Source organism: Populus euphratica, unplaced genomic scaffold (assembly GCF_000495115.2).
Source record: "Populus euphratica unplaced genomic scaffold, PopEup_1.0 scaffold24.1, whole genome shotgun sequence".
Taxonomy (NCBI): domain Eukaryota; kingdom Viridiplantae; phylum Streptophyta; class Magnoliopsida; order Malpighiales; family Salicaceae; genus Populus; species Populus euphratica.
The window spans coordinates 1-17,131 of NW_011499893.1; the positions used below are offsets into that span (position 1 = coordinate 1).

The window sequence follows — 17,131 nt, forward strand, 5'->3', positions numbered from 1 at the left end:
GCTGACTATATCAAATTTGGTCCTCAAACTTTTAATTGCTATATATATTTTGTTTTGAATATTTGTTTTTCAATTTCATCCTTTAGAATTTAATTTTTATATTAATTTTGGTCTTTATTTTTATAATTATTATTTTCTTTTCCCTTATAATTTTTAATTGAAAATTTTTATCTATCAAATTTGGTTCTTATTTTTTTTATTGTTACTTATTTTATTTGAAATAATTTATGAAATATTAATTATAATTATTTTAATTTTTTCATCTTTTAATTTTTTTATTTTTAGATTTGATCTCTATTATTATTTTATTTGAGATAATTTATAAAATTATATATTTTTCAATTTCATTCTCATTCAACTTTTTAATTTGTAAGATTTATTCATTATTATTTTAATAAATTTGAAAAAAATAAAATATTAATAAGTTATTTTCTAATTTATTTTTTATGACATAAATAAATGCTAAAAAATATTTTTAATTTATTTCCTATTATACTATTAAATATCAAAAAATAATTTATTTTTTTAAAATTTATTTTTTAAAAAAAATTATTTCCCAGCAAAGACTAACATCTAATTCACTTCTACGTGTTCTTCACATGCTACAAACTTCCCAAAAACCACACGATATGACACGTGTACATGAAGAATCGTATCCATTACAGGATGGACATCTTGATTATGACAAGTGTCTTCATTTATAAGTGAGTATCAAAATCTTCCTCTACTTGCAGCAGTACTCTAACCACTAAAATGATTCTTAAAGCCAAATCAGCCAACAAATTATGTACCGCTTAAACAATTTTTTGAAAATTTTTGAATTTTTTTAAGTTTTAAATTATTTTTTTATTTTTTAAAATTATTTTAAAATATTAATTTTCAAATAATAAAATTTATTTTTTTATATTTTTAATAAAAAACTTTTTTTAAAAAATATATTTTAATATATATTTAATAAAAAAACAATTGAAAAGGTAACATTTACTGTTGACTCTAACTCACAACAGCGGCTTACCTCAAAACTCAGCCAGCCTCAAGATAATGAAATAACTTTTCTTTACCACTAAATTGATGCCATGTGTCACACCCTCGATTCTCTCCTCCCCGCTTGTTTATCCTAGAGGTATATCCCTCCCTCCTTGCAACTATTGCTCACTCATAGCTAGCTCAAAGCACAGTAAATTTGAGAGAGAAAGAAAGGCAATATGTTGAAGCAAGAGAGTAGTGGTAGCGGAGGTGGTGACAACAGGGCTCGCGTATGTGATACGTGTCGTGCAGCAGCTTGCACTGTGTACTGCCGGGCTGACTCGGCATATTTGTGTGCCGGGTGTGATGCCCGTGAGCACGCAGCCAATTGTGTGGCATCTCGCCATGAGCGTGTACGGGTGTGCGAGGCGTGTGAGCGTGCCCCGGCTGCCTTGTTATGCAAGGCAGATGCGGCATCTCTCTGCACTGCCTGTGATGCAGATATCCATTCTGCAAACCCACTAGCAAGCCGCCACCAGCGTGTCCCAATTCTGCCCATTTCCGGTTGCGTTCACGGTTCCCAAGTAGGGCCTGCAGCCGGTGAGACTGAAGACCTGTTCACGACACAAGAGGGAGAAGAGACAATAAGTGAGGAGGAGGAGGATGAAGCTGCTTCATGGTTGTTACTAAATCCTGTGAAGAACGGCAAGAACCAGAATAATAATGGCTTCTTGTTTGGTGGGGAGGTTGATGAGTATTTGGATCTTGTGGAGTACAACTCATGTACTGAAAATCAATTCTCTGATCAGTACAATCAGCAACACTACAGTGTTCCGCCAAAGAGTTATGGCGGTGACCGTGTTGTGCCAATTCAGTATGGAGAAGGAAAGGATCATCAACAGCAACGGCAGTATCACAATTTTCAGTTGGGATTGGAGTATGAGCCCTCAAAAGCTGCTTACAGCTACAATGGTTCAATCAGTCAAAGCGTAAGCTTTTCTTTACTGCATATAACTCTCAGCAGGATTTACTATAGTCTTGATACTTAACTTATCACAGGATCATCTCTAAAAGAGGCTTGAGCTCTTGTAAGTACTTGTTAACATCCTTGGAGAATGTCTTTAGTCCACAACCTGTTTCAACTAAGTGTTTCCTCAAAATTTCATCTCATTTTTACAATTACCAGCTTTGTAGATATGTTAAATTACATAAATTCGAACTCTCAAACATGATCATTCCTTTTAAGTTGATCAGCATGATTTCCAATTAATTAATTGATCATTGTGCTTCTGAAATTTGTTCTGTCTTTGCTGATAATTAGGTTACTAAACTAGCTGAACCAGTTTAATTACCAAGTTGTAAACTAGCTAATCTGCTATGTGCCAAGAGCATGAAAGTATCATAATCTACTACTCGCACTACTTGTACAAGGGGACATCTTCCTTTTACCTCTACCTATCTTCTTTAATGGATGTAATCTGAGGGTACAAGCGTTTCGAGTAGTACTTTAGTTTTTCTTCCAAGTGATTGATGATTTAGGATTATCATCATTCGCTAGTACTTTTATTTAGACAGACTATTAATTTTGGTTCAAATCTATTAATAGATTTCTAATTATTTCAAATTTACTGATTTTTTTATGGCTATGTTCTATTGTTTTTAGTTACAATTAATGATGTTTAAGTTTCCCAGCAACTTCCTAAAGAACAAGTATATGCTAGGAGACCTATGGATTCAGATTTCAGTGCTCTTCTATTCAGCTAGGAAGAAAGATAGAGCCATGGTGGACACTTAAACTGTCTATAACTCCATTTTGCTCTCTTTTTTTCTTCTTTTTTTGCCTCTTTGACAATTGAAAGTATAATTTTTCTCTAATTTCTTCTCTATTAATGAACCTATCCCTAAATCATCCATCAGCTCTGCCCTAGAAGATTAAACATCAACAATGAGAACATTAAAAATGAGTCTTTTCCTGGTCCCTTCTCTGAGGCAACGATATAAACGTTCATTAAAACATCTCATGTGTCATGCTGTCCCTAATTAATAGCTTAGTGGGTATGATTTTATACGTAACACAAAATATATGTTACAGATAGTAACAAGGCAATTAGTTCCTGAAAACCTTGTGAAATTATCTTCTTGTTCTAAACATTTGCTTTCCTGTATTCATTTAATTAGGTATCCATGTCATCCATGGATGTTGGAGTGGTGCCAGAATCAACAATGAGCGAGATCTCAATCTCGCAACATATACCTCCAAAAGGGACAATCGAACTTGTCTCCGGCACTGCTATCCAGATGCCATCTCAACTTAGTCCAATGGATAGGGAGGCAAGAGTCCTGAGATACAGAGAGAAAAAGAAGACGAGGAAGTTTGAGAAGACAATCAGGTATGCCTCAAGGAAGGCCTATGCAGAGACCAGACCCCGGATAAAAGGCCGATTTGCAAAGAGAAAAGATGTAGTAGTCGAAGATGACCAAATGTTCTCCTCCACACTAATGGCAGAAACAGGATATGGCATTGTCCCATCATTCTGAATCCAGATAGAAGGAAGAAGAAGAACAAAAATCTCCGTAGATAAGGATTGTATTAGTTATTACTAATGATCTAGTACTGATCATACTCTTATGTTTCTAAATCTAATTGGTCTTGATCAATGAGATATGATGCCCTTAGTAGTTTCACTAAATGCAGTAAAACTGCTACTATTTTGTAAATGCTTGTATAACTATTGATTTTGACATTGAAAAAAGATTTAAAACAAAGGGAGAATGTTGAAGTATCATCAGTTTACTGAAATTATTTGATAATTGAGTGTGATTTAACCATCATATTTGACGGGGGAAAGAAACCAAAAGTTCAAATTGCCGGTGGAATTAATGACCGGACCATCCACAACAATTACATAGAGATACGAATATTTTCATTTCAAGAAACTTCCAACAAAATAAATGTTAACCTAAAATTTTAAAAATCAAGTTTCATGTAACCTTGACTAAAAATATTTTTGTATCTAAACATTAAAGATAATGAAAAGAAATTTTAAATTAAAAAATAACTTTGTATCTAAAAATTTGAAATATTTCAATAAGACAAAAACAAAGTTAATTAATCTTTGATTATATACTATCTTTATTTTACAAAAAAAGAATTGTTTTTCCACAAAAAAATTCACATTTATTCTCTCATTTATTACTAAAATTTACAATTAAAAATTATAATATAGTTTCTTTTAACTAGCTCTATAGATTTTTTTGGGTTGCAAGCTAATAGATCTAAATTATTAATTCATTAACATAAAACCAATAATAAAATAAATTTTTAAACAATATTTAATAGGCCAGAAAAAACTTAGATTAAAAAATAATTATTCAATATTAAAAAAATAAAAAAAATAAAATATAATAAAAAAATAAAATTTTCAATGCTATTAGGAGGTATGAGTTACCTCAAGATTATTGAACAGCAAATGGCTTTTGTTTCTTCTATCCTCTTTGAAGTTTTGAAGAGCTTTCTGGCTTCCGGAAGGCCTTGAGTAACTTCTCAAATTAAACAAATTCAAAATCATATCCTCTTATACGACAACAGAGCAAAGCAAGAGTTTATGTAATTTAAGAAAAGCTTATGTACAAGTTCATAGCGCCTCCAAAATACATATTTTTCATATCAGGTTTGGTTTAAGATCCCGGTTATGGACTTTGACCAATTCATTTATTTTTTATTAGGTTAATTTCTTTAAATTAAAATAATATTATTTTAATAAAAAAATAAAAGTTAATAAATTATATTTAATTTTTAATTAAATCTTATCGAGTCAATCAGCTAAGTCAATCACATCACATTAATTATTATTTTTTTAATTTGATTTAGTTTTAGCTTTTAATTAATTAGATTTTTAATTAATCTGTTAAGTTAGATTGAGTTTGAAAACTAGACTGAGTTTGAAAACTATAAAGAAATGAAATCATGAAATTTCATTTCTTGTTTTAGTGGGAAAAAGATCAAATTAGACCTGTGCTGAAATGGGCCTGTAATTGACGAGCTTCGCATAATTCTCCAATATATGGCTCGAAATTGGGTTTGGTTCGCGGACTTTCAAGAGTTCGAACTTTGAAAAACCGATGACACGTTTTTTTTCTTTTTTTCTCCTTGAGTTTACGGCTAAATTATTGCGAAAAACAATCATGAAATTATTTGATATGCTTCTTTCTTTTTTATTATCTGTACTAAAAGTATATCAATCGTGACAATTATAGCACTGTACAATTAATTACAAATGAGTTGAAGTAATCGTGAATTAACGAAGAAACATGAGAAAAACAGATATAAATAAAATACTCATAAAATTATACATCTACACCCTATATATATATATATATATATTTTGTTGATTCACCCGCGGTAGCAAGGGAATATTTGTGGGGGAGAGAGCTTTGTTTGTGAGAACGGAGAGAGAAAAGGCTGATTAAATATTTTCTCCATTTAATGGATGGTAAGATGCATCAACATGAACATTAATAGTAAAATATCTCATTCATTTTGTTTCCGAAAAACCACAATTGATCATTATGTGGTTGAATTATCAATATAATATATAAAATACAATGACAATTAAAAAAATTAAAAGAAATGGGGAATATATTATTCACACAAACACATATTGTCACTATGAACAACAATAATTTTTTTTCCATCTTGATCTTTGAAAAAATAAACTTTACCAGGTATTTAAGAGTATAATTATCTTTACATGGGGATAATTTTGGTGTTCTCAATTTGACAACACAGGTAATTTGGTTTTTGTTATATATCTAAATTATAACACCACCCTTTGATTTTTTTTTCCCCTTATAATAAGGGTCAGGTTTGAATTTTTATTTAATGAATGCACAATAAAACAGCCTTTTTACAATTGGAATTTAAAAATAAACAAACAAGTAAATGGAAGGCCATTTCGTGATATCCAGTTTTGTTGCGCAGTAAAAATACCTCAACTCCATTGATGTTAAACAAGTAAAGAGTATTTATGTTATTTTATTGATTTTTTTTTGTAATTAATAAATAGAGGTGGAATTATTTAAGTATTTAATATGAAAAAAATACTAACACATGCGCATCATCATCAACTGCTTCATCATTTTTAAATAACATGTGTGACTAATTAAAACAATCAAAATAATTCTTCAAGAGTAACATTAGCTCTGCCTAACAATTTTTTTAAAAATATATGGTGCGTGCATTAATAGAATATCTAGTTTGTCACCGACGATCATTTTTTTTTTCTATTTTCCTTGATGTCAATGTCCACCCACCCGATTTTCTAATTCAACTCCTAAACTTCTATTTATTTATTTTTTATTTAGTCGCTTTGTTTTCTTTCTTGGTATTATAAAAAGTTGATATTAAAAAAAAAACATAATTCATTAAATTAGGTTTTTGTTTTAATTTCTTCCTCATTGATTTTTTTTACTTTGTTAAATTTGATTCTTGAACTTTGAATTGCTATTTTTATGGTTTAACATGATATTTAGAATTGTAGTTTCTTTTTCAATTCCACCCTCCTTGTTTTAGCTCTATTACATTTACTCCTTATTTTTTTATTGTTTTTTTTCTTTGCAAAATTTTCAAAATTAAAGAATGAAATTTTTTTACCCGATTTAATTCCTTAATTGTTTTGACTATTTTAAACTTCTTACCTCAATTTTTTTATAATAAACAATGTCAATAAGGGTCAGTTTAGTCTTTTCAGAGCATAAAAAAAGGGTTGACACTTGAAAATCACACTCCGCATGTGCGGGATAGTCGTCGAGTTAAATTAGCTTATCTAGTCTCCTTCATCCGGAAAAATAATTGATCTTCATGGTACTAGAAGCTCCAAAATAGAGGCGATACAAATGAGGTGGTGTGTGCATGATGGTTCCCAAAGGGATTTTTCTTTCTTCCCCTTTTTTCTCTCTTCTTGCCTCAAGATTTGAGCTTGTCCATCCAAAATTAAAAAAATATCCTTCTATTTATTTTTGTATTTCAATTATAGTTGTAATTCTGTTGGTTTAAACCTTTTTTTATTTTATTTTTAATTTCATCCATTGAAAAAATTAAAAGATATCCTCTCATTTTCTATTTATTTCAATTATAATCTCCATTCTTTTAATTATTTTTTTATTTTTAATTCTTTTTTATTGATTTTTTATTTCAATTTTATCGATTGATATCTTATTTAATTGAATTTTTGTATCAATTTTGATCATTATTTTTTTGTTATATATTTTTTTAATTAACATGGATCAAGGATTTACCATGCATACTTGAATTGTTTTGGGCTTTGATATCTTTCCTTTATTTATTGTGTTCTTTTGAAAATACAATAAGTCAATCCACACTAACATGCCTGGCTCTCGCATGATTGTGTCTTTTTTGTTAGGTCCATTGATTTTTTTATTCTTTTTAATTTTTTTTTTCTGATTTCATTATTTGATTTTTTTTGTTAGTATTTTCAATAAAATTTAAATAAGTCTTTCACTATTTTTTTATATAGTGTTTTCTAATTAGAATATTATTTAATTTAATGAATGGCCTTTTTGTTTTTTAAAAAATATTTTTTAAATTTAATATATTTTCATCCCTTTAAAATTAAAAAAATAATTATTCCATCATTTATTTTTTTAAGTTTTTTTATTTGAATTGAGATATAAAATCCTCTATTTGGTATCAATTTTTTAAAAAAACAATTAAAACTTTTTTTATTTCAAGCACACACACTATCCCTCTTTTTTTTTTTGAAAAAAATCCAATTGTGTGTTTAGATAAAAAATAATTTTTAAATAAAATTTATGAAATATAATGGGATCATAACTTGGATTGCGGGTTTGACATGTCAACCCCAATTCACTCATGTCTTTTTTTTTTCTTTTTTTTCATTTGATTTTTTTTAATTCTAAATTTACCCATCAACTTCTTCTTTTTCATCATCATCTTTTTTTTTTTGTGTTTTCCTAAAAAAACATTAAGTTGTCACAGTCTCATGTTATATCATGTGCCCCCTTTTAAAAAAAATATTTTTTCTTAGATTTTTATGATAATATTTTTATTAATTTACTGTTATTGCATTTATTTTTATTGTTTTATTAAAATAAAACCTCGTTACTTAAACTATTTATCCTTGAATCACATATTTTTTTATAACACATTCATTGTACATGAACATCATAATAAAAATAAAAACCCTTCACGAGTGCTCAACTAGTGATTACTAGTAACCAAGGATTGCATTGCTTAGCTCTCCAACAAAATTTTCTCTCATATCTTATTAATTTAATTGTATATAGTTATATATTTATTGACTCGTAATTTAAAATATCATACTTAATTTGATGAGATTATTTGTTTTGAAGAACGATCTTCTATTTTTTCACAAGTGAAAGGTTATTTCTTGGTTCTATCTTATCATTAATAATTCAATTCTTTTTAGGGAGGAAAGGGTGTGAGAAACAAATGTAGAAATAGAAGCAACACCTGGAACGAAGATCCTGAAAATAGAAGCAATTCCTGAAAATAGAAACAAGAGATTCTAGAACAATCAGTGATTGATGAACTTGCGGATCATTTGCAGCTCCTACTAATTTGAAACATTATAAAACTTTTATTTAATAATATACAGTACAAAAGAAATTGTTCCAACCACAAAATATTTATTTATTTGTAATAAAAACATTAACGAAGATTTCTACTCATAATTATTTTCATCGGTTATGGTAATTTTTATTCTTAGAATCAATAATTTATATCAAAGTCAAACCAACATTAACAATAAACTATATATATATATATATATATATTAATTTTTGTTTAAATGAAAAGTCTAGTGCTAAAAGAAAAGTAAGCTGCTTGTTGTGTAAGAAGAAGAAGAAACTGTTTTAAGGTGGTCTCTATACACATTCATATTTTCTCATCGAGTATGGAAGAAGTTACAGAACTCTTTTTGATTGAGATAAAGAAAACGGAAAAGTTTTGGCGATTGAATCCATTGTTTTTCCAAAGAAAATTACACGGGAGAATAAAGCACACGTTTAGTGGGCCCGTATCGGATAAGCGACGGCCACCACCTTTGGGGCAATTTCACACTGACTCCTCTTCTGCCCTTGAACTTGAATTTCCTATCACCAAGTCTACACAAACTTTTCTAGAAACCGCAACAAATTTAATTACCATCTTTGTAATTAATATAATTATTAAGATGAAACATCCCTATAAACTAAATTCTGCCTATGCAACCATTAAAACGAGAAGTAATATTTCTTTTAGAATAAAAAAGTAAAATTGAATAAAATAAACATGAATTTTGGACACCCTTAATAAGCTCTAAAATCGTATCCACACTTCCTTTGATAGAGTTGGGCACCTTTTTTTTTTTTGACAAAGAAGGGTATTTTAGGCTCCCTTGCTTCCAAGAAACTTCCATGTCAATCAATGTCCCTCTAAAGTATAAGTAGAGCCCAAGAAAGCATCATAATCATGTCACTTTCTTCCCTTGCCAAAGCCAATGGCAACGAGGTAACTTCCCAATTCGCTTTGTTCTCATCACATTCACAAATGGTGCTATAAATTCGGAACATTCCCAACTTCATCATCTTGCAATAACAAAATAAAGAGAAAGAAATATACGAGAGAGAGAGAGAGGGATTGAGGGGGAGAAATAAAAGAAATTCTTTGGAGAGAAATTAATGAGGCCTGCAAGCAACTCTACTGCACCTGCTGTACATGCAGGATATCAAGATGGGAATTCTCCAATCCCTTACCTCTTTGCTAGTCTAGCTTTAATGTTAGCACTCATTGCTGTGTCATTGATAATTCTAGCTTGCTCTTATAGAAAATCATCTTCGAGTTCGTCTAGTGATCCTGAGGCTCAAGAGAAATCTGTTAAACAAGTTGAGATGAGAGCAGAAATGGAGCCGAAGATTGTTGTCATCATGGCTGGTGATGATAACCCTACTTATTTGGCCGACCCAGTTTCTTGCAATTGCCAAAGTGATGAACAGGTTTAAGATCTTGATCTTTGTTTTAGTATTTTATAGCTTAGCCCGTTTTTTACGCGGGAATCAAAATGTAAATTGATTTGAGTAGTGCAAAGGAAGTTAATTTATTTAGATTTTTCCTTGTTAAAGAAAAATTAAGTATTAAATTTCTTGGATGTGATCCTTCTTTCTTTCATTCTTAGTTTTATTTGTAATGATAATTTCAAATGCAATCTCTCCTTTGTTTTTTCCCCTTGCTGATCTATATATTCTCTAGCTAAAAGGATACGTTTTGTTTTTTCTAGGTTTAGTGTGATCATGGTATGATTATGCTGGAAGTTCAAACCTAAATCTAAGCAAGCTAAAGGTGCCTTTCGGAAAGAGCTTTAAAGGCGACGCAAATGATATTCCAAGAGCTACCTATTTCCAAAGGGATCATTCCTTTTATATTTCTCCTTTCCCCCTATTTTTTAGCCTCTTATTCTTTTGCGTGTGGGAATTTGAGGAAAGTGTGAACTAAGTAGAGGACACTATTGAAACAGCGCAAACGTTATAAGGCTTTGAAGACATGAAATTAAATTATTTTTTTTGTCTCTAATGAAAAATAATCCTTGACAAAAAACCTAGATCATATTCAAAATAAATAAAAAAACGATCATGCGTGGTTACTATTACTACAGAAATGGGATCCTGAAGATTGCCATCAATAGCCTCTTGCAAAGTTGAAGCCAGTACAGGTGATATATGGAGTCTAGAGTGGTGAGCTGGATCAATGAACAAGTCAATCAGCACAAGTCTATTTGTGCTGAAAAACGCAAATGCAAAGAGTTAATTATTTGAAGAGCTAATTAACGATGGACTAGACATTGAAGAATATGACCATTACTGTTGGACGACACAAAATATCATGTGTTTAGGTCTAAATTAACCAGCAACATCATATAAAAGAAACACTTCATATATATAATAGTAATTTAACAGTCTCATGGATCATCGTATTGATTCATTTTGTATTCTTCCATGAAACAACAATATGTTGTAATGATGGCCTCATGCAATGAGTGGTCATTCGTCACTGGTCAAAGTATAATAGAAAAACTGAAAGTGGGTATTGTAGAAACATCGAAGCTGACTGACTTTGTCATGCACTGGTCTTCAAATGTTATCTGAAATATAGTCACCACTAGTGGGTCCTTGGTAACAACATTTTCTAGTGTCATTTTGCCAACTATCTTTGACAAAAAGGCAGAAAGAATTGATATTTATCTTCCTACTTACCTCATTGAGTCAGTAAACGTGGCCACTCGAAAATGTTTATTTTTTTTGGGTAGACAGAGAAATTAATGAAAAGGTTAATTAGTGTGGACTAAGACACAAGAGTAAGTAAAAAAGATGTGGTTTGTAGCTTAAACATGGCAAAGAAGTCTAAAGGGTCAGGGAAGTGCATTTCCACATCAATTACGATAGCAATTTCCATTATCTAAGTTTTATATCTTTAAAAATCTATCCAACAACTCTCGTTGTGAATTAGTTTTCTTGTTAAATAAATAATCAATATTGATTATAATTTTTTTTTTTAATTTTCACCTCCACATCCAAAATTATACTTATAATCAACATCTTCATCGATTCTCTCATTCCTTATTTCTTCATCTCATAGCCCCCTACATCCCTTTTCATCTCCATATAACCCATCATTCTTCAACTTTTCTAATCATAACATCTGTGTTTTATCGTGAATTTTTATTTTAAGTAAGGAAATTTATTATTTTTTATTTAAATATAATTTTTAAATGTTAATTTTTTTATTATATACTTTAGTAGTATATGTATTTTGTATGAGTTTTTAATTATTTTATTGTTTTTCTCAAACAAACTTGTTGTATAGATTTATGATTTTGTACGTGTTATAGTTTATTTTAAATTTTGTAAAATTATATTTGTTTATAAATTATTGAAACGTATGTCCAATTACTAACTTAGGTGTGTTGAGATGAAATAACTAATTGTTTGTTTAATGAGTATGTTTTATATTTTGTTAATTTTATTACCGAGTTGTAATTTTCATAAATTAATGTGTGTAAATTTACATGTGCGTAGATAATTAATAATAAATTAAGAGAAGTATGAAAATACATTGGATAATCTTGAGCTAAACCAATGTTTTTGCAAATTTATGTACTTAATATAATTAATTAATACATGTTGTCATCATTATTTGATATAGGTTTGATAGAATTAGTCATAGATGATTGTTTATAGATGTATCAAGATTTACTCCAAGGATTGTAGATGATAGATTATTGTAATGGGGTCAGGGTTTTATTAATTACACAACATCTATTTCGAGAAATATTAGTGGAGATGGTATTACGTGTCTATGCAAGAGATGTAAAAATAAAAAAGATTCTTGATCTCTACTAGTGCATCTTTTGCATAAAGGGTTCATAAAGGAATACTTGTGTTGGTATGCACATTGAGAACCATTTATTCCTCACGAGACCATGATAGAAAGGATGATTGGGTTAACTTCTAATGCTAGCAACATGTATGAAGTTGTAAATGACAATAGTAATCCTTACATGACTATGGTTATGGATGCGATGAGAATGAATCAGGGTCATACCAATCAATGTCCAATCATAGATGAATAATCTAATGCAGACAGGACCAGTTTTTTTTATCTTTTGAAAGATTCAGAAGAACCATATGGGATGACTGCACAAATCACAGTAAATTATTGGTCGTTATACAGGTGTTTACCATCAAGTCGATTTATGAGTTGAATAAGGTCAGTTATGACATAATTATCAAATGAGGGAAAAAATTTTTACCTGAAAGGAACAAGTTGAAAGAGAACTTTTATACTGCTAAGTCCATAATGAAACCTCTTGGTCTAAAATTCTAAAAAATTAACATGTGCCTAAACTTCTAAATGTTGTACTACCTTGAAAATGCTGAGTTGATCGAGTCCAGAACATATGGGCATTCCTGTTATAAACCCAAAATAGACAGAAAAAAGACTCTTGTAGCACATATAAAAACTTAGATACTTCTTAATCACACCTAAATTACGGAGGTTATTCATGTCACCAAAGACAGGTAAGCACATAACATGACACCAATCACATGATGTGGTGGATGGAAAGATCGTGCATCACTCCAACAATGAAGCATGGAAACACTTTGTGCACCCTTACTTTTCAATTGAATCAAAGAACATGCGCTTTAGGTTATATATAGATAGATTCAATCCATTCAGATCATTTTCTACTCCTTGTTTTTATTGGCCAGTTATACTCACGGTTTACAACTTGCCACCAGGGATGTGTATGAGGCCGAAATTCATATTTTATCTATGATCATACCTGATCCTAATAGTTCGGGCTGGAATATAGATGTTTGTTTTAAATCCTTGATTGATGAGTTGACACAATTATGATCTTCCAAGGCTTTAACTTATGATATATCAACAAAACAAAATTTTCTTATAAGGGCAACTTTTGATATGGATTATCAATGATTTTTAAATTTTCACACCTTCGATAATATTTTTATTGATGTTGACACTGAGTTGAATGTTGTTATAAGTTGTAGTGAACAAGCACGAGTAGATAAAGATGATGATAACAATGATATCACCATAGAAGATTGCGATGGGTCTAACAACAAGTCAATTGAAGAAGAAGAAGACAATTATGACTAATTATCAAAACACGAAAGTGTAATGCAATAAACTATAATGTAATAATTATTGATGGAATTCTCAATAAATAAGTATTTATTTTATAATTGTTATGTGACTTAGTGTTATTGTGTTGTGTGTGCAACATTTAATTTTAGTATTTGTAGGATGGATAGATAAGAAATACAGATATAATCTGTCATTCACAATTTCGATCACTAATGAAAACACCAACAGTTTGTGCTTATTGGTATATTCTAGAGGTAAAGAGAATTGTTCTCCTTCTTATGTTGGTGATGGCAATTAAAGTCCACTGAGTGTGTGGCACGTTCTTAAGGGAATTACGGACAAACCACAAATTCTAACACGCTTGTAATTAATGCATCTCTGACTATGTATACTATTTATATTTTTATTGATGGAATTATGGATGGACCTTGAGAAATCTAAAGGGTTTTTTTTGAAAATTTTAGTATGAAATAAAAAATAATAATAAAAAATATTTTATCAGTGATTCTCTCAATAAAAATGCAGTACAAAACCCACTAGTGATGCTAGAAGTTTATTTTTTTGATCTCATTTTCACAATTGCTCCCACACCTCAATTGTATTTATATGTAGTAGAATTAAAGGTATTTTTTCTCTCAACACAATTAATAGGTATATGTGGTGAATCTTTTGACTTATTTTCTTTTTATTTTTCTTCTTTCTTTGGTTTATTACAATATATATATATATATATATTGATTGTATCACACATAGATAAAATCTAAAAGAAAACACTTCATTAAGGTAAGTATTTTTCATTTCTAAAGCCTATATTTGTTTTTTTTTTCATCTATTTTATTGTCTACATTGCAATAATATTTTATTGTTTTATTAAATTTTAATTGTTATTGTTAAATTTGTAGTATAAATGTTAATTGAATATAAATGATTAAATTTTTTTTTTTGTCTACATTGTAATAATGTTTTATTGTTTTGTTGAATTTTAATTGTTATTGTCAAATTTATAGTATAAATATAAATTGAATATATAGGATTAAATTTAATTACAAAAATTCTTGTTTCATTTGAATATATAGGATTAAATTTAATTACAAAAAATTCTTGTCAATTTAGGATTAAAAACATTATCACGTTGAAAATTAGATGAAATTGAATAATTCAAAATTATTGGTTGAAATAAAATAAAATCAATTGGTCTGTAGAATATATTTTGTATATTTGCAAGATTGAAAATTTTATGTAATCTCCAATATAGGGGAGGTGTTGTCGTATTGTTTTTTAAAAAAACAAAATTGATTATGCAAATATTCATCAAATTTGTGTAGATGCATAGGGAAAAATCAACTACATATCGTGAGCACATGATCACAGCTAGTTCTTCTTGCAGTAATGATGACAACATTATGTCATTAGGTGCCGACCAAGAAGAGGCACCTGTGTCAACTCACAATGCTGCCTCTTCGAGTGTAGTTCCATAATATAGAGTCGATGTCCCTTCATAACAGGATCCATTCACTTGCAAATACGAGGCTCATTGGAAGGACTACTTTTCAATATAATTTTTTTTTTCTTCCTTTGAGTTGGTTTGTGTTTAACAATTTATGACCAACTAATATTTCATTAATTTTATCTATTTTCAGGTTCACAAACATTAAGGCAACCCAAGTAATAACATTGATGTTTAAATCGTCAATGAAAATTTCATTGTTTCAAAGAAGCCAGGTTTCCAAACATCCTAATTGGAAACCTCATGTCAATGCATACTCTACAAGATTTAAGGTTAGAATTAACTTAACATTTTAACTATTTTTTATGTTAGTTCCTTTAATCTATTGAAATTATTGATTTATTTTTTATAAATTTTTAATACAAGGCTAAATTCGAGTGTGATAGAGCAAATAATAATGTTGCTCGAAGGATTTGATATACGCTATAATAAGGTAACATAAAAAATAATATGATATATTTTTTTAATTTTATATATAAAAATTTCATTTGTCATTAACTTATATAGAATAGGTTTATATCATGAAGGTTATGTGATTTTTGGTATGAGGCACAAAAGTTTTTTAAAAAATATACCAGGGAAAACACCACCAAACTAGAATGACATGGCGGTCTAGAAGGATTTCAAGCTGCCATACATCTCGGAGGACACATGAGCCGAATAAATTTAGCACGTGACATCTAAACGGTTCACATAACGCTCATAGTTTTTTTTAGGGAATCAGAGTCGGCAAATTCATGGAGTGGTTACTATGCATATTGGCTGCTTTGTTCCGTTCGTTTCGCATGCGAAGCGGATGGTAAGATCAATTTTAATCATATTCATCTTTAATTATTTTTTTTATTTATAAATATATTTAACTTGTAATATTTTTTTTTATAGACTACAGCTCTTGGACGTGAGCCAAGCCCAACGGAGCTTTTTGTGAAGACGCACATGCAGAGTGAAGATCGCTAAAAAGTTGTGACAGTTTGTTGATAACCGCTCTCAACATTTTATGGTATATTCATTCAACCATTTTTTTTTATAAGTTATTATCTTCTTGAATTGAATTTGATGATTTTAGTTTTAATTTTTACGAGACATATAACAATCAATTGAGGAAGGGATACGAGGATGATCCTTTGATCCACCTGGATTATTATCCGGATTTGTGGATAAAGGTAGGATTGTCTGGTGGACCTAATAGAAATTAGGTGTACAAACTCTCTAACACTATAGTCGAGAACTTGTAGACAACCTGTTGTGTCTGAATTGTTAGGAGCTCGCAATTGGTATTGAGCACCTAGTCTCAAGAGTTTGTGGCCTTATAACAACATACAACCAATCTCACTGAAAAATATAAGCGACTCTTTGAAGATTATAAACAACTTCGTCAAATGTTCATAGATATGAGATCACAAATGAGTAGTATATTTGTGCCTTCTTTTTTGCCATATGGTCTTGGAAATGACCAACCTTCTCTTCATCCTCATTCAGCATCGCTATTCTTCTAATTTAATTTTATTTGAACATATAAATTTATAATGAATATTTAGCTTTTGTATTAAGATAATTTATTTTTACATGAATTTTATACAATTTTTTTTCAATAGATTTTTTAAAAATATATATTTTTTAATCATTATAGACAACATTGTCAATGGACTCGATCTGTCAGTATATTCTAGAGAGTTGGAAAAAAAATACTATATACGTCACTTCAACTATTACATCAATAACAGAATAATTTTGTTGGTATTTTACATAGGGTGGGAATAAAAGTACTCCAAATGCCATTGCCAATCACTAACAAAATAATTCCATTAGTTTATTCAAGCAGGTAATTCCATGTGGTTGTTTTTACTAACATAAATACCGATAGATGGTTTCTATTCATGAATTAGTCAATAAAATTCTCCTCAATGGAATGATAGAGTAGATATCGACAAAAAATTCTATCAGCAAAATTG

The 17,131-nt window shown here is 29.6% G+C and overlaps 2 protein-coding genes across 2 annotated transcripts; both read left to right on the forward strand.

Annotated features, from left to right (window-relative positions):
* The first annotated feature begins 1,078 nt into the window (after positions 1 to 1,078).
* Positions 1,079 to 3,748, forward strand: LOC105131489 (zinc finger protein CONSTANS-LIKE 2). The gene is made up of 2 exons (XM_011034489.1): positions 1,079 to 1,955; positions 3,145 to 3,748. The coding sequence occupies exons 1-2, from the start codon at positions 1,206 to 1,208 to the stop codon at positions 3,502 to 3,504; spliced, it is 1,110 nt and encodes a 369-aa protein (XP_011032791.1). The 5' UTR covers positions 1,079 to 1,205; the 3' UTR covers positions 3,505 to 3,748.
* A 5,738-nt stretch (positions 3,749 to 9,486) lies between these two features.
* On the forward strand, positions 9,487 to 10,574 carry LOC105131490 (protein GLUTAMINE DUMPER 2-like). The gene is made up of 2 exons (XM_011034490.1): positions 9,487 to 10,002; positions 10,284 to 10,574. Exons 1-2 carry the CDS (start codon positions 9,688 to 9,690, stop codon positions 10,287 to 10,289), a joined length of 321 nt encoding a protein of 106 aa, XP_011032792.1. The 5' UTR covers positions 9,487 to 9,687; the 3' UTR covers positions 10,290 to 10,574.
* The last annotated feature ends 6,557 nt before the right edge of the window (positions 10,575 to 17,131 follow it).